Genomic DNA, 21,399 nt, shown 5'->3' with positions numbered 1-21,399 from the left:
GCCCATATTTTAGTACATATTTAAAAATAAAAATGTCTTTTTCAAATAATTTTTATTATACCTACGTATAAAGTTTAGAGTAAATAACATGTTTACTCGTATCTAAACCACCTTGGAGTTTTACGCGTAATAGTAGTAAGTAAAAATTTCGCAATCCTTATCTCAATCAATCGTGCATTAGTCGTTTGTGTATTTCATGTTGTGCTTTTGCTAGTTGATTACACTTTCTAGAGTGCACACTCAACTGAATTGTTTTAATCTAACAATTTACATCAACCGACAGATCACGTGAAATGTATATTTTTCAAAGTTAACATAAAATCTGTACGTTAGAAATTTTTAATTCAAACAATATGGATAATACATGTTCTTTACAAATTCAAAACTGAAACAAGCTTGTTATAAATACGCAATATTAATCCATATTGTAGCAGTAACAAATATGATGAGAAACAATAGACTTAGAGAGAAATACCGGCTCATTATTTTACTCGATGTAAAGTGTCTGGTTGAATAATGTTTGCAAAATATGGATAAACCTGTGACTGAAATATTTTTGAAAAAAACTTCGGCTTGGGTTAGTTTGTTATTTAATATGTAATTCGGAATTTCCAAAAAGTCGTTCTTTGAAATAACGACCTAATAGAACAAATCATTATTGAACTAATTCACGGGATGTGGGAAAAAATACAGCCACAAATAGGAATATGTTGTTAAATTGAATATATCTGTAAGAAATTACCTGTAAATGGGGGCGGCTTCAATGTAATGAACAGATTACAAAATTATTAATCCGACAAGTCGCTTGTTTACTTCCAAGACATCAAAATGTGAAATTCGATAAAAAATAATAATGGGGCTTGAGATCCTCAAACATTTGTTCGACTTATGTTAAAGTTTAATAGTTATTTATGTATCAAGTACGCAAAATAGGGTTTTAGGGGACAAATCGTAATTAATGACGAGGCGAACTAGGAGCCGAGAGGAGTCACCTAAAACCTTTTACGTACGTGGTGCATACAAAATTTTTTTTGTTAAAGCTCCCAAAACACGTTTCACACCTCTTACTAATTAAAAAAAATTCGTTACCATATTTTATCTTTTAGTCCGCAAAAATTGTTTTTGGGGACTGAGTACCTAAAATAACCGTTTTGCGTACTATTTTATTGAGTCCGGAAAAGACTCATTTTAGGGACTCAAATGAGTCCCTAAAACAGCTGTTTTCGCGAGCGTATACAAAAAAATAAATTTTTGTAAAAAACGTAGAAACAAACAATTTTTATTCCAGATTTTTTTTCATAGTTTTGCTATACATATTTTTCTTTATTTATTGGTAGTACAGAAAAAACCGCCGTGTTTAAAATTAGCGTTGAAAAGTACATACGTATCAATAATTAGCCCTAAAAAAATTAAAATTCGCATACCTAAAATAAGCTATTGTCATCAAAGATAAAGTTAATACGTAGTACCTAGGATTTTCTACGCAATTCACAATCAGCTAAATGCACAATTTAATTTAATTTAGGCTTATTTCATACTATAAATGATCAAAAATCCTGAGACTGATTCTATCATAATTAAACCTGTAGCAGGCATGCAGTGAATGCTGATTGAATTGTTTACGACTAGAACAAAATACGTTCAAATTAGATGTAAAATGCGTAATCAACTGATACAATAATAACGTTCAAAAACGAAACCTTCACAGTTCCTGCACTGTATTCATGTTTAAGAGATTTGTTTAATTGAATCATGTTTCTAGTCAGCTATTTCATATTTAGAAGCCCACAAATCCAATATTACCACCTGGTTTTATTATATAAGTAGTAAGCAACAATATTTGTATAAATTGAAAATTTTGCATAAAAAACACACTAAAGGTTGAACCCAATTTGTAGCAAATCTCCCGAAGGATTATTTTTCTCTTAGAGTTAAGCTAATGCTACTTTAAGGAACGACTTTCATTTTGTGATGAGGCTATAAAAAACAAGATCGCGTTCATTCTGACATCTTGTATGAACTTATGCCTTCATTAAATTTTTATTAGGCATTTAGACGAAGGAAGATGAGACTCACTGTATTTTTAAGTAGGCTGCAAAATAGCCCTACTAAACATTGATTTGAGACCTTCAGCAACTAAAAATCTTTTAAAAGTTGTTATCCATCAAATATCAAAGAGCATTCTTTTCACGAGTTATCAAATCAATAAATTTAGTCAAAGTACATTAATGAGTCTGGCGTCCTAAAACAAAGAAAAAACCCTGTCTGGTGTGCTCTATTTTAAAATGTAAAAATACATACACAATTGATTTAAAAATCACTTTGGGTAACTAAATTATGTTATAATATTTATTATTATATTATACTAAACCATAAAGAAATCTTCTCCTTTATTTCCACAACATATAAAATTTCTATTGCGTGTACGTAACTGCTTAAAAATTGCGACTGTAAAACTAAAATTTTAGAACACAGCATAATAATCATAATAAAAATTAATACTCACAAATGGTGGATGCGCCGGGCTAAAATACTAAATTTCTTAAACAATTCGTTGAACCAACCATAAAATAAACATAATCATTTAATATAATCCTATTTAAATTTTTTAGGGTATTTTCTTCCAAATTAAATTTTTAATGCATTTCTTAAACATCTTGTATTCTATTGCTAAAAAACGTGTCATTTTTGTTTATACCAAATAAAGCACAGCTGGTTATATGTAAATAAAACTCTTAGATACACCGGAATTAAACTACACAATTTAATCTTCTAATATGAAGCGTAGCATCTGAATGTTGCCGAAAAACAATAGATTCCTTAAATTGCTTTTAAATTATTCTAATTTTGAAAGAATGTGATCATAAAATGCAATATTTAGTGTGAAATTGTTCTACCAAGTTAAATCAGCACTACAAACTCCAATTCAGACAAAGAAAGTGGAAAATAACACAAAAGGATTTGTTCCACTTTAAAAATTATATTTGTTGTTTCACTTAAACATCTCCAGTATAATAAAGAGATAAAAGCACCACTATGATCACGTCTTTTTTATGTAGATATATAAAAATTATTTGTAAAATAAACAACGAATTTGGTTAACACATTTTACGTTCCACATAAAGCTTCCATCGAAAAGTCTAAATTGCAGTTTTGCTTTTCACATCCTCCTCTTTAGTTAAGCACACAAAAGCAATGTCGTGAAGTTCACAGAACTCAAGCAAAATACCCGGTATAAGCGAAACCGTGAATGTAGTATTCTCCAATAAAAATCGAATGTCATTTAAACCCTCACTCTTATTATTTCCGATTTTCTCCAGTTCGTTGTGATTTGGAAACCATTTTACCCGATCACTGAACCATAGGTTAAAGATTTCTGATTAGAGAAATCATAAAATAAAGTAAATATTTATTTTATACTGCAAATAAAAATTGTTTGAGTGTTTGGGTAAACACCTGAATGCAGAAAACCTTTTTGAATGTTTGAACATCGGAGGTGTTTTCTTAGTTACTTTTTTAATCAAAATATTGGTTTTGCTAATAAAACTAAAAAATCACTCTGTGACATTTTAGTCAACTTTAAACTTATGATTACGTTTATCTGTTGATGAAGCCAATATTGAGCCTAAGGACATAATATATATTAGACAGATATAACTCGAACTAAAACAACTCCTGATATTCTTAATTCATCAAAACACATACGTATGTACACCAAGTGACTGTGATGTTATAATGGATAAAAAAATATTCACTTCATTACAAGTAAAAGGTATAATTCTTTTAGGCAAGAAATTCCTAATCCGATTTTGTATAGCCGGATTTGCCACTTAAAGCAGAATTCATTTCGAAATATCGACTATATTATGTAGGTATTACAGCATGTCCCAGCTTAGCGTTCCTTTGTCACTAAACAAAAGTTATCAGTTATCACTAATTAAAATTAATTAAAAAAATCAAAATTATGACGTATTCGCAATTACTTGTACATTCAGGCTGGTTTTAAAATAATAGGCAAAATTTTGTAGGGTGTTAATTTATAACATACAAAACAAAAATGTTTTAATAATTATATTAGTATTTCCGTTGAGACTTTTAGCAACTCAAAACTTTCGAATTTACATTTGCTGTAACTTATTTTATCAAATAAGAAAACTTCTAAGACCACTAAGCACGTCCTTACATCGACTGTGCGATCAAAAAAGTGCTTTATGTCAAGCAGGCGTAGAAATTTAAAACGTGCGAAAGATAAAATGTAGAAATGCCAAAATAATTTTTATCCACAATCACTCTATAAAAAGACTTTATTCCACACCTTAGATGCGTATAAAGTACCACTTTATCCACTAGTGGAATAAGTAACTTTAATCCACTGTTAATAACCAGCGCACCGAGTAACAGCTTACTACATTTAACCGAAGGCACATTTGGCGTGACGTTTAAATGTCAGTTTAATTTTTAATTAAGTTTGGAATAATTTGGGCCTGTGATTGTGGATAAAACGTTATATTATGTACATACATTATGACAGGAAACCGTGGTGAACGATTTGTATGAATAAACATCAACAACATCTCATTTTAGGATGTTTTGAAACATTTCATAGAATAATTCAGTTTGCTTAGATCAATATTTAAATTTTTATAAAATAATAATAATAACCTATACTTGATAGAAAGACTTTTTAATCGTACTGTATAAAGATCTACAAATTAATATTAAAGTTACCTATAATAATTCAATATTTAAAAGTTTTTTTTTAATTCTGAAAGAAATTTTATTGTAAAATAATAAAACAATCATTAACAAAAAAATTCAAATGTACTGCCTTTTTACCTATGAAAATAAAATAATTAGTAGAAAATAAATAGACTTCTTTTATGTATATTTCATGATACTATATGTTGATTGAAGATTGTGCTTGATCTCGAATATCTATCTAAAACACACTATTCCTACAAAACTAGTAAAACAGCAATAAAATACATATTCTCAAAAAAATATTTTTATCATACCCTCACCATGTAGATAACAATATCTATTAATACAAATAAGTATTCGCTGTCTCTAATGGCATACAAAACGTTCATAAATATAAACTGATTTATTCCATCGGCAACAATTTCATTTAAATTTGTATAAATAGATTTGTGTAGAAAGTTTACTGACCACTGCACAAATTTGATTATTTCGGTCAAATTGCATGTAGTATAGGTGTGCACATACAAAATAGATTGCTACAAAAGTTTTGATATTTTATTTTCATTTTAATGCCATTGAATTTACTCCTCACTATCTCATGTATCCTACTATATTAACATTTGTGAACAATAACATCCATTACTGCAAATTTACTAGTAAATTTAAAAATTATGTACTTAATTATGCTTTTAAAATAATTCCCGCTAACTGCAAGACATAAAACCATACTCAAAAGTTCTCTGCAATTAATTTGAAGAAACCCATTGCATCTACTAGATTTAATTTAAAAGCACCCTAAGTATCTAATTCTTTATGAAATGTAAGTATATAAAATGCATCGCACTTGTCAGCTGTGGAAGCTCTAAAATTCTGTGCTTGAACTACCTTCTTTTTAAAAAGTTACATCATTTCCTGATTGCAACTTCAATCAATATAACTCTGAAGAAAACTTAAAAGGTAAATGAATATAATTTTGCACACTTTCGTATTTGCGGCTTTCACCTACAAAAGTGGTAACGAACAAAATTATAACGAATAAACTTCTCCTTTCAGAAGAAAAATTTACATTTCTTAACTCATGCATCTTTTGTGCATTTAAAAGTTTGTGTTTTATTACTTTATTAGCAACTAAACCATGTTGCGCCTGAGGCACATGAAATGCCGTGGCACTAAATTTCGAACAGAAATTAGGTTAAATATTAGCAACATTTCAATTATTTGAGCAGCTTTTCTATTCTTTTATACTTCAAAAGTTAAAAGTATTTCCTTATTTAAAATAACTCTGAACACAGGTAAAAGTTAATCATTAAAATGCACGTTTTACGAATCCTCAAGAAATACCTACATACATAAAAAGACCGCAATTAAAATTCTTGAACTGTGAAATGAGATAATGATGCATTTCCAGTCTAAACGATTTGTGTATTATTATTAATTGTCAGACACACTTAGCATGAAATACCTACCTATCATTCAATTTTTAGCGTAAAATTTAAGATAATTCTCTACTCTGTTAATGTTGTAACCGCTAATAAAAAAACATTTGCAATAAATTTTAAAATACTTTACATAAAAAGTTTTTCATTTAAATAAAAAGAAGAAAACAAGTGCTAAATTAAAAATTCACAGCATGTAAATAGAAGCAAATAAAAATAATCGTTAACCTAAAAATATTTACCCAAAAACATAAAAATAGAACATTACAATAAATAAGACAACTTGCATTATTATCTGTATCTTCTCAAAGTTTTCGCTTACACAAATATTGGAAATAAAATTTTATTTAATTTGCTGGTTTTTGTATTTGTTACAGAATCCGCTTTCGTTTATTATTATGATATTTTAGTTAGGTATTTTTTTTTATTAAATAACAATTAGCAACATTTATTTTTATTTTATAGTGAATTAAAAAACCTTTATAGTACCTACATCAGTTCAAATACTCGTTTAAAATCGATTAGAAACTATCCTTCAAAATTGCTTCATGGAACCATGAAACATGGCAGTCACTGATAAGCCATTAAGCTAAAACAGCTTTGTAAAGTTAGATTTTATTACTTGAACTATAGCAAATGATTCGTTTGTGCTAACATTCTGAACAATTGTGTGCAAATGAAAATAAACAGCTATTGTTTTTTAACTGTAATAAGTTTAATGATAAAGAAAAACACCAGTACTGTTATAAAATTCGAGACAAGTGGGGAGGAAAATAAACTAATTAGCGAGACTATCAGACAAAACAAAAACCGCAAAAAGCTGTTGTTTATTACTACATGAAAATTAATTGTGTTTATTTACGAATCGCATTAATGAAATAAATTATTACATAAACAAAAATTTTAGTACAAATTTTCATTACAAAAAATGTCTGCTCTCCATTTAAGAAAAATAAATCAAAATTTTCATTCGGTTATTGATTCAATCAAGTTCCTATTAAGGCTTTGTCGTACTTTATTACTCATCCGATATATCACAAAATCTATACTTAGCGCAGTTGACTGAAACACTCGCATAGTATTATTATCTTTTATTGTGTTATAAAATACTTTGACATAAAATATTGTTATAAGGCACTTATTCTAAGCAACTTGCAGCTTATCATAATAACAATAAAAGTGTCATAATGACATTAACAAATGGCACATAAATAAGAAATTGCACTGTCGCCAGCTAATGAAAAATGTGAGGTCGTTAGTAGGAACATTCAGAAAAACATGTAACTCCCATGTAAATAAATCTACATCAAAGGTCGTCGCGAGCAGGAGGTTCGTTTTCCTTAATAATAATAGAGTCCTCGGTGTCACTAATATAACCTTGTTCTCCCGTATAATGCGTTGGGTAGACTAGTAACGGAGCAGCCGATAATGCAACCAAATTTCTCTTGGGGAAATGGCCCTTCCAACTCATCTGTGGATGCTTATCAAATAATATTGGTAAATACTCGTCAACTGGCACAAGTCGAGAGAGAGGATCAGCGTTTAAAAGTTTTTTAGCTCCATTTAAGCTAAGAACATATCCTAAAGTCCAGTAGGAATAACCTGCCTCGACTAGCAAACTTGACCCTTCCACCCACGGTTCATCGTCTTCCTGCAACCTTTTACGCCCAAAATACCTAAAAATTGACATTTTTAATTTTACAAATTCCGAACATATCTTATTTTATACTGTAAACTCATTGTCTAGACGTGAAGTAACGAGATATTGAAAAAAATTAATTTCGTCATGTTTACAGAACAATTTCACAGAATATGCAACTGCAAATTATCGTAATTTAATAATACTTGATACTGCGCTATAATTAGATTAACGTGCCATTTAGGCCAAAATTATCACACAACTCTCTATAACGTTAAAACAAGCGTAAATACCATTAAATTCAAACAAAACAAATTTTTCTAACCTTTGAACTTAAAATTGATCAAAAAAATCTTATTCGCTGACTATTTTCATTGTTTTCAGGCGTTTGTAAAAGTACATATTCAATAAAGGCAAAATATTTAAAAACAAGCATTTAACAATAATAATTTCAATGTAAATTGTTTTATGGTAAAAATGTAGCCTGAAGGTCCATGTAAATGTAGATTTAGATGAGAGTAAAACATTACAATTAAAACCAATCGACCAAAAAAATAATTGCGAAGGAAACAAAATGCAAAAAATAATGCCATAAAAACATTGCATTTACGATAAACAAAACCTAAAAGGTTGAAATTTCAAAACGTTGTATAATCAGCAGAAAATTAATTATCAATATTGGATGATTGCATACAGCCTCTGAGAAAACTGTTCATTAAAATTTATTATTTCAACTCCTTATTTGCATTTTTTATTTCCATGAGCTGTCAGGGAGTTGTTTAATAGACAAGGATAAATCTAAAAGAAACAAAAAATATTCGTAACAGAGATAAAGAAAAAAGTTAATGTAATATTGCAATAAATCAATAATGAGTAAAGTAAAGTAAAATCATACTTTTATAGTAATTTATTTCAACCTAGTTATAGTTTTGCAGGTAACAAACTAATAGTTAATTTCCGATTATGAACAAACATTTTATTGTAAATTGAAATTACATCAAATATATGTTTTTATATTGTACGAAAATTGTAGCCTGTTGTAGACGTTTTAAAAACTTGTTTAAAAAAAAATTCAGGCTCGGCAAATACAAAACTTTCTCAAATAAAACTTATTAGGAGTGTGATTTTCTCACTCAAAAAAAAGTTGGATAACAACTTAGAAACCAAGTTTATTTTTGTAAAGTCTACAAGAAAAAAATTCTATTCGTACAATCTAAGATTTGTGCTGCACTTTGCCGACAAGACATAGTTTCCACCCAGTAACTCCCCTTGAAAATAAGCAAGCTGTGCTAAATCAACACCATAAGAAAACAAATGAAAACGAAGTTACTTTCGCGGTAATTTAATATTTCACAGTTGCTTAGCCGTCTTTCGCGACATCTTTCAACAAGCCACTGTTTTTGAAATTAAGTATTCAAATGAAATTTCACGAATCAGATGCCATCTTCCACCCGACAATTGATTAGCCCAGTTTCGCCACCATTTAATTTAGTTTTATTAATTACCACGTTAAGCATGATAAAATGCAATTTTACTTACACCAAATCCCAGCCGGAAACACGCTTTGTGTCGGCCATCACATTTAACACTTTACTTCTGAAAAAGGGTTCAAACCTAATATCATCCTCTAAAACAAGAGTAGTCTCATATCCGTTCCGAACAATCTAAAACAAAAAGTAATGAAAATTATTTTCGTGGGCATTTCCGACAACTCACATCCTTCCAGATATTATAATGACTTAAAAAGCATCCAATTTCTCCGAGTGTCATCGGTCTGTAAATTGAACAAATTCTATTATAATTGTGACACAAAGTTACGGCAAATCTGACACCGCATTTGCGAAACACTCTTCAAGCATGATATGATAAGAGACTTTACGAAAAGCAATTTTAGTTTGTCACTTTATTAAAAATCTCACCTTTTGTGATAAGGGTCCGCATACTCGGGCAAGGGTGATATCAGCTGCAAAATACTCGCATTCAACGCCCTGTAACAAAATGGTTATCAAACTCAATAGCAATAAAAAATGTGACAGAAAACAGATACTTTTCTGGCATCTTCCGAGTAAATGGTGCAAGCGTTTTTGATTCAAGTTATTTTTCCGATGGATGAATTAAGAAATATTGCCGCATTGAACTGATAGTTGATTAATGTTTTTTACATAATTTAAATTTTTATTCAAGTTCCATTATTATACAAAACTAAGTTCGCTTTCTTGTTTCAGATGGATAACTTCACACTTTACGAAAATGCTTCTCACAACTCCACCAATTCGGAATACGAAATAGAACTGCAAGTAATCGTAAATGTTTTCATCGCGATTTTGGTGATAACAGCTGCAATAGCGATGATTGTGAACGTGGTTGTTTTCATAAGTGTTCATTGGATAAGACGTCCGATGCCTCCAATATTGAAAATGAGCATAAGTTTGGCAGCTGCGGACGCTCTAAGCTCGTCAATATTCGCAGTGACTCTATTCATAAACACGTACCTCCCTTCTATCGGTATAAATCTATGATGGCTGGAAATAATTATGGAAATGATGAAACTGAGCGGAATTCTCGTCACGGTAACTCATTTACTGGCCCTCAGCTTGAACCACTACATCGGGATTTTAAAACCCTTGCATTACAACTCGATCGTAACAAGGCGAAAAGTTACAGCAGTAACGATATTACTCTGGCTGTTTCCAACAGCTTTCGTCATTTTCCTATTCACGTCTCAAGCCGAAGGCACCTACTGGAGTGATATCTTCAGCAACGAAACGAAAATATACTTGGAAAACCAGACGACATTTGTTGACACGTTCAGATTCAGAATGAGTTATTCCGCCTATTTTATCGTCTCCATATTCCTCATGGCCATTTGTTATACGCATATTTTAATCATCGTGAAAAAGCAGCAAAACATATGGAAAAATTTATCAAGAGTCGGGAGCACCAAATGGTCAGGGCGGTCCGTCAAACATTGCCCGAACAAAGCAAACAAAGAGCAAAAACAATTGGAGGGCAACATCAGAGCAATATACACAACACTGCTCATTCTTGGATCGTGTGTGATAGGATGGATGCCTGCTCTTCTCATTTTTGTGCTAATGTGTAAAGAAGACTGTTATATACACGGGGCGCAGCTCAGAAGCTTAAACGAAAATTATCTCATCGAAGTTATGTCAATGAGACTACTCGAAAACATGCTCATCGTTCTCAAAATGTTGGCCAATCCCATCATATACAGCATCAGAATGAAGGAAATTCAGGTATTCAGTTAATAACCGTTTTTGCTACAAGTGATTAAAGACTTTTTTATCCATTAGAAAAGCCACGAAGGTAACCATCCAAGTCTGTAATCATGAGTAGTATACAACATTTTTTCCAATGCCTCAAATATATTGTTTTTGTAACTGCATACACAACTTTGATGACAGTGATATTAAAGGGATAGGTAGCAGTTGTATATGCTTAATAAAATTTTAAATTTTAAAAAATTGCCTCACTTTATCCATTGAAAAAAGTAAAAACTAACAATATTCATCCATTTTTGAGTGTTGCTTACTAGCGAAAAATGTGTATCTAAATAAATGGTATTAACAAGAAGTTTTCCCACTTACAAAAATAGTTTTTCTATTTTCAAAATTTGAAATTGTATTGTTTTAGAACAAATTTCAAAAAGCAACACAAATTTGAGTTATTGGCCCTAAAAATACAGTAAAACCTCCCTTAACGGACACCTCTTGATAACGGACATTTTTGTAGGAATGTAACTAATACATAGGAATGTAATGTAAAAAATCCTCTCTACAACGGACCCTCTGATTAGCGGACGCAGATAGTGAAATTTTCCCCATTTACCATAAATGTTATATAAATTTACCTCTTACAACGGACAGACCGACAGAGGGGTTTACTCTAAAACAGATACTAAAGTCTACTCTAAAGGAGGCACGAACAAAACACTCCGCCACTGGTGCCAAACTCACAGTTACGACTATGGAATTTATAAAATAAAATGGAGCTGCCATTTAGTCTTCAAAAATGCAACCAGTAGTGTACAGTTAAATGTTTTTGTTGCATTACCACCTACTTACTGACTTCAATAATAAGTAATATAAATAAAAAAATAATTTTATCAGTAAATGAAACTGTTTTATAAATGAATTTTTTATATAAGGTTCAATGCTTACATTAATGAGTTGCAGAATACAGAAGAACCCCAAGAAAAAGTTGTTAGTTAAAGCAATGAACTTCAAAAACATAATCAAAGAACTTTTGGCTCTAATCAAACAAAAATTAACAATTTTTTTTCAATAAAAATATTGTTCTCTAATTTTTTTGTAATGCTTTTAATTTCTCAATTTTTGTATTTTTCTTATTTTATTTTGTAATTTGGAATGAAAAGCTTTTCAATTTTTTTATTAATTTTGCACACCTTCCATTAAGGGACACCTTTCCACAACGGACAATTTAAGATTCCCCATCGGCGTCCGTTGTTGAGAGGTTTTACTGTAGTAAAATAATAATAAAATAAATTTGTTTTTAGTTCATTATAGGCTATTATGACCAAAACATAATGAACAACTTTGTTAACAGAATATTAAATGTATTATTTGATGTTCACCACTGCATTCGTAATGTGGCTTGTCTAGTCAGAGAATCACATAATTATGTGTTAATTTTGCAACGTCAATGCATTTAAAAATGACGCTGTAGGCGTTCTCGACTTTCTATCTCATCCCACACTATTCTAAAAATCTGATTCAAATCACCCTTCCTAACAGCTAACTCTCGAGCTAACTGAAATTGTTATTTAACGATTTATCAAATTCGTGCCACAAAAAATGGATTAGTCGAATTTAGAAGTTAGAACACGATTTCTTGTACTTAATCATTGTTGTTTCTTTCCGTTAGAAGGAAGAACGAAACTGCAAAACTCAATTGTATCACTGTTAAAATGTATGAGAGCAAGCAGTAAAATAAATAAGATGTGTGAAGAGTGAAGTTTAAACAAGTTGCTTTTACCCACCTTCACCTTGGAAAAAGGCCAATTTGACAAAAAGCTACGTTGGCGAGATGAATACAAAATTTACTACTTTATCCTTATAAATATTATACAGGGTGTTTTACATAATTTTACGGAGCCTGCGCCTGTAAGATGCAATCAATAATACATATTCCGGTGCAAACTCGATTACAAATTTTGAAAAATTGGATAATCTTCTCTAGTTTGTTCACCATTTTAAGAATTAAACGTTTTTAGTTAGTTAGTGATTAAGATAGATAAAAAAAAAAGATAAATAGAATCATATTCATGTCGTCTCTTGATAGAACAAATTAATAGTTTCTGAAAAACAAATCTGCAGTTTATTAATGAAACAGTGATTAGTTTGACATGGGTTTCTAAAAATTAAATAATTAAATGTGTATTTTTTGTATCTAGTGTTTTGTGAATATTCAAGTGCGTACATTAGGCGCAAGCCTCGTAAAGTTGTGTGAAACACCCTATAGTAATAGAAAATACAAAAAAGAGTTAAAAAGTGGTAATAACAATGCAATTAGGTTTTTAAAATCGATTTGTAATGTACCTAAACCAAACATTATAATTAGGGGATGCGTTCAATTTAATGTAATCTAATGAATAAAATTTCATTACCTCCTCGTAAAAAAAGGAAAATGTGAAAGGAATCATTTTAAAGTTAGAAACTCCACTCAAAAAGCAATTTCTTTGTTAACATTTGTGAAACATTAGCGATTAATGTTTTATAGAAAAGTATTTTCCCAGGTTTTCCCAGAACGCATCAATACTTGATTTGTAAAGTCTCCAGTAACCTAGTATAAATGACAAGTCTTATACACCTTAGACATTAACGGCACATAATAGTGTTATTAATTGAAGATTAGTCTTCACAATAAGATGTTTTGACAAGGGTATGTCGGTAGACATTCACGACATCAGTCTCTCTGTTCAAAATACCAGAGCCAGCTTTAGCTTAATTGATTAAACAAATACTTGATAGCTTTGCATTAGAAAAATAATCAGTGAAAGAAAAAACTTTTTGTGAGTGGTTGAAAACTTTAAATTTTTCAAGTCAACATTTTGTAAAACAGTTAAAGCAACTGAAATGGATTAAAAATTTAAATATAAAGGTTAAGTTTTAGCAAATAAATATTAAATAGTATACAATATAAGTTGATAAATAAAAAAATCACTAGCTGCATTAAATTAAATGTGTAATCAAAGTGACCTGCGACTTTGAAATTATAAGTTGGCAACACTAATTGATATTAGATTTTAGGAGTATGATTAGAGGCCGCCGTCCAGACTATAGACTATAAAAATGTTTAGTTTAAATTTGATAGTTAATGTTACCAACCTAATCTCAAGTCAAAGACTAGCTTAATCAGAGATTTATTAGAAAGCATGTTATTCTAAGTAAAACTACCTAAAATTAACCACGAATCTACTTACAGTTCCTCAATTATATTATAACCTAATCAAAAAATACAGGAGACACAGTACGAGTATGTAGTTTTATTAAGAAATGAAATATTCACCCGCTGTACAGCTTACTTATTTTAAAACACTCTAAAATATGCATTAAAAAAAATTCAATAACGACATTCTTATATCGGTAAGAATTGAGCTTCCGTAGATGTAAAAAAGATCAAAGGGTTTTGTATTGCCTAGAATTTTTCATAATTTTGCTAAAATTCATTTTTTGTTTAAGAGTATCTTTTTTGCACATCAACTTTTTAAAACATTAAAAGCAATTTAATAAAAAAAATATTAATTTTATTACACAAATTTTCCTGAAATTCTATTTTCTACTTTGGTATCGATTCGATTTCTTAATTTAATATAAAAAATTTAATTGCTATCGAAGAACCGGTAAATTCAATTATTACCCACGTTTTAAGCGAAATTAAAATTTGTTGCAGCGCCTGCAGGCGTAACAAAGCCTTGTCGATTCGTCAGTTAAATTTACTACACTCCTAAAGCAGATTTGATGCAACGAACACATTAATTTTCTCTTTTACGGTTGTTAGAAATAAGACCCGTATAAAACGTACGTCTTTTTCAACTTGTGAACTAGGATCAACTCAACATAAAAAAACCACACGAGGAGAACGTTAACGTTGTACCTACTGCTTGAAATGCGTTCGTACTCCTAAATGTTAATTTTATTTTTTTAGCAGTAAAATGTAAAAAATCTAGAACAAATTGCTTCTTGTAGGAATATACCAACTTCCGTCGATTATTTCCGGTTTACTACTCAAATCTCTTTCGGTGCAGTTTCTGCTACTAAAGTTATACAGTTGACTGGTTAAACCAGTCGCTTCATTTCCGTCCACTCGATTGATTAAATGTTTATAAATATATTTTTTTCAGGAAGGAACCAAGCATATGCAGTCGGCACTATTGAAGGTTTTTTGTCCATCGAGGCCTGACAGCAACAATTACACCCTCGCTTCACGCCGATCTCCAAATGCATACAATTGTTCATTACGCACACGATTAACGACGGCCTCAATAAATAACAGTGGACATACAAGCCACGTTAGCATCGGACGAACCGATTTGGTTAATACACTTTTGTAAAATCATACACTTTAATTAAAAAATGTATTTTGAGGTAACGATGTGACGTTGGAAAATGTGGATCGAAGATTAATTGCTTGTCGATCGAATCACAATGACCGTATTAGTTTTTCTACGTGTTACCTCCTCGAACAAAGAAAAAATGTTTTGCTCAATTTTGGTTTACACATTTCAAGTATTTAGCATTATTTCGCAAAATGAAAAATATAATCAACATAAAAACTGACAACCAAAACAATCTAATAAATATTACTGTAAATATGTATGCTTGAGCTTAAAATACCATGTATAAAATCATCAACCGACCTACATTTGGCAGTAATTATATGACACTACTGATTACAGTAACATTGTTTATTCCACACATAAATGTCTCTTGATTAACACATATTATTACTGTATTTATATCTAATTATGTAAATGTTCGAAATAAATGTATTTTCTGTTATTTGTTCAATTAAATACCTTTCTTTAATAGTAGGACGTTTTAATAGCCAACACGAGCGTCAAAACATTGCCTCCAAGTTTGTCCCATAGAAAAAAAACACAAAACTCTGGAGTACCTAAATAAAAGCCACATATATGTCATAATAACTTTTCTTTAATATTAAGTTATAATACTTTTTCAATCAACTACTTCTTTATTTCGCTTATCCTAAAAATAGAATGACTAGAACGTATTCACTCAAAAGGGAATAAAAGTTTTTCGCAGATTAAAGTATAGGTATAGTTGCCAGAAAGATATACCGTGTTTACAAGTTAATCCGGTATTTAACTTTTACTAATTTTTATGAAGATCTAAGCGCGAGCTAGACTAAAATAAAGGGAGGTAGGAAAACATATTTCCTCAATGCTGGGACAGGCCCGTTTTCATATAATTTTGTGTGCTGATTACAGTTTTGTGTTCGAGTGGCCATAAACTTATTAAAAAATCAAACCCGTAAAAGGTTGTAAACACGGTATATCTTTATGTCGATTTTACTTAAGTACTACTTCGGTCTACTGCTTAGGTACTACTAAGTACTACTTAGTAGATACTATATAGTATCTAATAGTAATATTTTTGATTTAGAAACAAAGGATAAACTTCCTGTACCTAAGTATACTCTAAAAATAAATTTTCAAATGATAGTAAATATTAATTTTAACTCAATCGGTGAGTTTTTGTTAAAACACGGTAAAAATGTTCACAAATTCCTATATAAAAATAAGGTTGACATTGGTTAATTCGTGTTTCATCCAATTTGGATCACTTTTGACGCAAATTTGTCTTATTTTAAAAGATTTTACAAACTGTTGAAATAAATCGAAAAACAAGTTTTAACATTTAATAATTTAATATTTCTACATAAAATGTTTTTGACAAAAATCTCGCTTATTTTGATACTAAAAAAATGTATATCTACTGTTGTCCTTTGTTTCCTTTAATCGTATTCAATTCCATATAAAAATATTTATTATTACAAAAACATATCCCGGCGCATCCACCATTTTCATCGGAAACCTAAAAGCCTAAACCTCGTTTATTTAAAAAAAAATATGTTTAAATAAGTAGTTTTTTTTAATTTAAATAATAATTAATCATTTTTTTACTATTTTGCCTAACTCAATGTAAAATTAATAAAAAATTTAGTGTTTATATAGTAAGCTTTTACACCTGCTTACGTACAGAAATAAGCCTTCAATGAGAATCTCAATATAACACAACAACGTCGATTGTAATATTATGTAACCACATATTCAATAAACATCAAACACCAATACCGTAGTTACTTACGAACTAATATACGAACTTTTACAAAGGTTTGACATTCTCGTAAAGCTCATTACATCATATCCGTGTACTTTGCCTTGTTACTTAAACTGCATCCACATATAGGGTTATTTATATACAATTATTTATATTTTAATTTAAATAATAACTCGTGTCCGATCTCTATTGATAATAATTTTACATGTGGGTATGGAATTTTTTTTTTGTAATAACTTTAGGACCATTTGACCAAATATTATAATATTTGGAATAGTTACTTGCGAGAACATACCCTTTAGGCTAATAATTACGAAAACTGGATACATCTACTCAATTTCCGGTTTCAGCAGTTGCAGGTCACATTTTCTGTGTTTTTTCGTTTATTTGGCTTCTTAACACTAATTTTTTATTGCTTAAATCTAAAGAGTAATCAATCTCGATTAAAAAACGCATAACCTTTTATACCACTAAAATGGACCGTTTTAAAGATATTTTTATTTAAAGTGAGGACTGGACAACGCTGAAAATAAAAAATATGTATTTTAAATAAGTGGTATCCACGGCAACCAATGACCATGGTCACATAAATCCCTGCCAGGCATATGTTAACTTTGACGATACATTTTTGTGAATTTTTTATAAATTAAATGCTACGAGATCCATTTGGATTTATTCTAAGTTATGTTTAGAGTCTGCGGTAAACTCTTTTATTAAATATTTTCGATTAATCGTCTAATAATCGTCCAATCTCAAGTTGACAGATGCCTGACAGCAAAATATGTGACCATGGTTATTTGTTGCCGTAGATATCACTTATTCAAAACTCATACTTTTTGCTTTCAGTGTTGTGTAGTTCTCACTTTAAATTAAAATATCTTTAAAACGGTCCATTTTAGAGGTATTAAAGGTTACGTGTTTTTTATTCAAAATTGATTACTCTATTGTTTTGATCAAAAAAAAAAAGTTAAGAGGCCAACAAAACGAAAAAACACAGAAAATATGACTTGCAATTGCTGGACCCGGAAATTGAATAGATGTATCCGGTTTTCGTAATTACTAATTTAAAAGGTATGTTCTCGCAAGCTTTAAAATTCTTATAGTAGAGATAGGACACGAGTTATTACATATTTAAATTAACATCATTTTATAGCTCATTTTTGAGGTTCAAATATTGCTTCATATTTATGAATAACCCTGTATACAAAGTGCGCAAAAATATGACAAACATTTCATTACCATTTCCTTTGGTTATTTTATTATTAAATAAATTTTGTCGGCTTTGAATTAAGAACAAGAGTTCCATTTAAAAAAATATAAATATTGAGTGGGTCGTCTACACAGCGCAAAAACAAGATATAGTTACGAAATTTTGTTTGCACTCATTTATTGGAGATTAAAATATTGACTACGAGAAAGACTACGAAATGTTGAGAGACTCTCAGAAATAATATAGATATTATAATAGACATATGTTAAGGCAAGAAATTTAATTTAACAAATTCTAGAACGAAGCTATTTTGAAGAGCTATTATCTTTGTATATTAAGATCGATCTGGCTTTAAGCTGTTGTTTCCGATAGGAATTTCATCGTAAGCAGTGAGTGGAAAGCCCTTTCAGCGAACACATGTAAAAAAATTATTGCTTCACTTCACACTTACTTAACCACCTTTGACGATGGAATAACACGTATCAAAATGTGCGTATCAAGAAGATTCAAAAATCACAAAAATCCATAACTTTAGTAATTTACGTTCAAAAAAAACATATTTTTTTTTAGAAATGTCCACATCTTTTAATTTAAGTTAAAACTAACCTGTTCATATTTTGTATTACTGATCATCTAAACTGCCTAAAAATGTAACACAAAATTTGTCTAGTCTATATTTAATTAATTAAATTAACATTAAAATTTTGGGCATAGAAACAAAATAATGTGCTCCCAAAAATAATTGTAAACGCACGCGCAAGAGTAATTAATTACCTTTAATCAGTTATTTCAATGTAACCAGTGAAAAATCACTATTATTTAATATTCTCTTTATGTGTAGGTGTTAGGTAAGTAATTAATAAACAATCAATACTGAAATTGTTCTTAACATGTGCAAAACAATCATTAGGTAACAAATATTTATCGAATATAAGCATACTATAATATAAGAATATTTAATTTTCAGTTACACTCATAAAGACAATGATTATATTGATAAAACAATTAATGCTTCTTGTCAAATATTCTTTTACCTTTCAAAGATTAGTTTATAGTTAGTATACAAAGCCAGCGAAATATCAGTTTTGTTAAACACATTTTATTCAATATAACATAATAAACTTATTTCGAAACTTGCAACTTTAACTAACAAACTCCAATGTAACATGTTAGTATATACCTAAATCAGTTATTAATTGATTATTAATAACTTTCAATATTAATATTTCAATCACGTGAAAATAGTTTTTGCCACAGTGACGACGTAATAATTCTATTTCCTCGCTTTGCTCTAATCGCCAATTTCGTCCTAACTCTGTATTGAACTGGACCCTCTCCATACTGATGAATCTCTACATACTTTTTTCATTTAACCTTCTATTTATGACGGAACAATTTATCAACACATTCTGTCGGCCACATTCGACTTATATTTAAAAATAAAAATATTTTTTCTACTTAATTTTTTTCACAGTACCTACGTATACTCATTACACATTATTATCCCAAAGTAGCAAACAGTGTACTACAATCGCATAAAGAAATAAAAATAATAAACGGTTATTTTTGTAATTTAAATTCATTTTGTATCGGACAAAGAATTACAATTACTAGAAAGCAATTGATAAAAAATCCTACCTTCCATCCACCGCGTCAACAATTGTAACTTGAAGTCCAAGTTCGTCAAAGCAAAACCTCATTCTTTCCCTTCTTTCCGGTCGGCGCAGCAAATTGATCATAAAAATTTTATCAAACCCGAGAGTATCTTTTTCGGGAAGCCACGTATAAAACTCTAACAATTTGCTAACGTTTAGAGGTTTCTCCTCAGTCAGAATCTCCAATTTAATATTCGTCAACTGTTCGAAATCAACTGCTAAGTTATCTTCTTGTTCCAAAGGCACCATAACAAACCCAAACTGTTTATCGTTGCATAAATTTAATGAGATTCCGCTCCTGTTTGCTCCGATAGCAAACGTGATGATATCATCAATGGGACCATCAAAATTTGGCACTTTCGTTGGATTATAAGTTAGAAAATCTGAGATTTGTCTCCTCAAATCGACGAGGACGCAAGAGTGGACCATTGGTACATTAAAACAACCGACGTTTTCGCGGTTTACTACAGGTTTGTAGTCTTCTGTTCTTTGGTAATAGTAATCATCAGTCATTCCGTACCAGAAATTTGAATATAATCCGTCGGATTTCAGCATGGGGGCTACTACAGTGTAGTTCTTTGCTATAAGTATGTCTAGTGTTTTTGGATTTGTTAAAAAAACGTCGCAATCGATTGTCTACAAATAAAATTTCGAGACTATAAATAAATCAAAAAACATATAGGCTTGGCCTCTATGCCACCATGCCCCAAAACGGAACAAATTAACATAAAATAAATAAACATTTACCCAATAATAATCTGCCCAGATTTTTCTAGCAAAATTCAAAGATGACTCTCTCAAATCTATGACGTGATTAAATCGTTCCTGGGTCCAATGAGCAGGACCATTTTCGTTAGGATAAGCTTCATCCCCTTCAACAAAATCGGTACTAATCAAATGATATTCATCCTTGACCGCATTGATCCATTTCCGCAAAATTTCAATCGTCTTATCACTATTGTGGTCGCTCCTTATCCTGAAAAATTTCCTTTCAAATTTCGCGCACTTTTCCATAGCAACCAATCACACAACCGGAGAATACCTGAACCGGTGTAATGTAAACACAAAACTGTCAACACTTACCACAAAGAAATTCGATTTTTGGGATAATCGAGATTTTCCAAAGTTGTTAAGAAATAAGGTAATGTGTGAGCTTTATTTCGGGCCAAAATAGCAATGAAAACTGTGGGTTTTTTCCACTCTGAGGCCACGTTTTGCAAACACAAAACAAGAAAAAGCACTACGAAGCGCAAAAACATTTTTAAACTTTAACGTAAAATCATTGAAACGTAGTGTTTTACTCAGTAAATAAATTTCAAACCACACTTTTCAAATTTTACCGAAACACAGCTGATATCCGGATGGGCAGTGACAATTTGCTCTGGAAAACTGGCGCGAAATTCAAACTACATAA

General features: G+C 30.3%; 2 protein-coding genes across 2 annotated transcripts in view; one reads left to right on the top strand and one right to left on the bottom strand.

Moving 5' to 3' along the window:
- The window catches only part of LOC123014643 (adrenocorticotropic hormone receptor-like), a 29,896-nt gene extending 14,147 nt beyond the window's left edge, over nucleotides 1-15,749 (top strand). The window contains 2 exon segments of the mRNA XM_044413853.1: nucleotides 10,002-11,033; nucleotides 15,161-15,749. Of these exon segments, the coding sequence (XP_044269788.1) occupies nucleotides 10,002-11,033; nucleotides 15,161-15,370 (1,242 nt within the window). The 3' untranslated portion in view covers nucleotides 15,371-15,749.
- On the bottom strand, nucleotides 7,214-21,359 carry LOC123014642 (glycosyltransferase 25 family member). The gene is made up of 7 exons (XM_044413851.1): nucleotides 21,069-21,359; nucleotides 20,733-20,961; nucleotides 19,969-20,621; nucleotides 9,696-9,764; nucleotides 9,493-9,550; nucleotides 9,316-9,440; nucleotides 7,214-7,813 (listed from the first exon to the last, which is right to left on the bottom strand). The coding sequence occupies exons 1-7, from the start codon at nucleotides 21,242-21,244 to the stop codon at nucleotides 7,444-7,446; spliced, it is 1,680 nt and encodes a 559-aa protein (XP_044269786.1). The 5' UTR covers nucleotides 21,245-21,359; the 3' UTR covers nucleotides 7,214-7,443.
- Nucleotides 21,360-21,399: the final 40 nt, after the last annotated feature.

Source organism: Tribolium madens, unplaced genomic scaffold (genome assembly GCF_015345945.1).
Source record: "Tribolium madens isolate multiple individuals breed KSU strain unplaced genomic scaffold, Tmad_KSU_1.1 Scaffold_97;HRSCAF=244;Tcas5.2_LG3a, whole genome shotgun sequence".
In the NCBI taxonomy this organism is placed as follows: domain Eukaryota; kingdom Metazoa; phylum Arthropoda; class Insecta; order Coleoptera; family Tenebrionidae; genus Tribolium; species Tribolium madens.
The sequence above is the reverse complement of the archived record's forward strand: the minus strand, read 5'-3'. Positions and strand labels throughout refer to the sequence as shown.

Excerpts from the sequence above, each read along its gene's own strand:
- LOC123014642 (XM_044413851.1), bottom strand. The coding sequence starts at position 21,244 with ATGTTTTTGCGCTTCGTAGTGCTTTTTCTTGTTTTGTGTTTGCAAAAC. Across the intron at positions 9,765-19,968 it reads GTTGACGCGGTGGATGGAAG|GGCGTTGAATGCGAGTATTT; the intron begins GTAGGATTTTTT and ends ATTTTGTTACAG. Across the intron at positions 9,551-9,695 it reads GCGGACCCTTATCACAAAAG|ACCGATGACACTCGGAGAAA; the intron begins GTGAGATTTTTA and ends TTCAATTTACAG.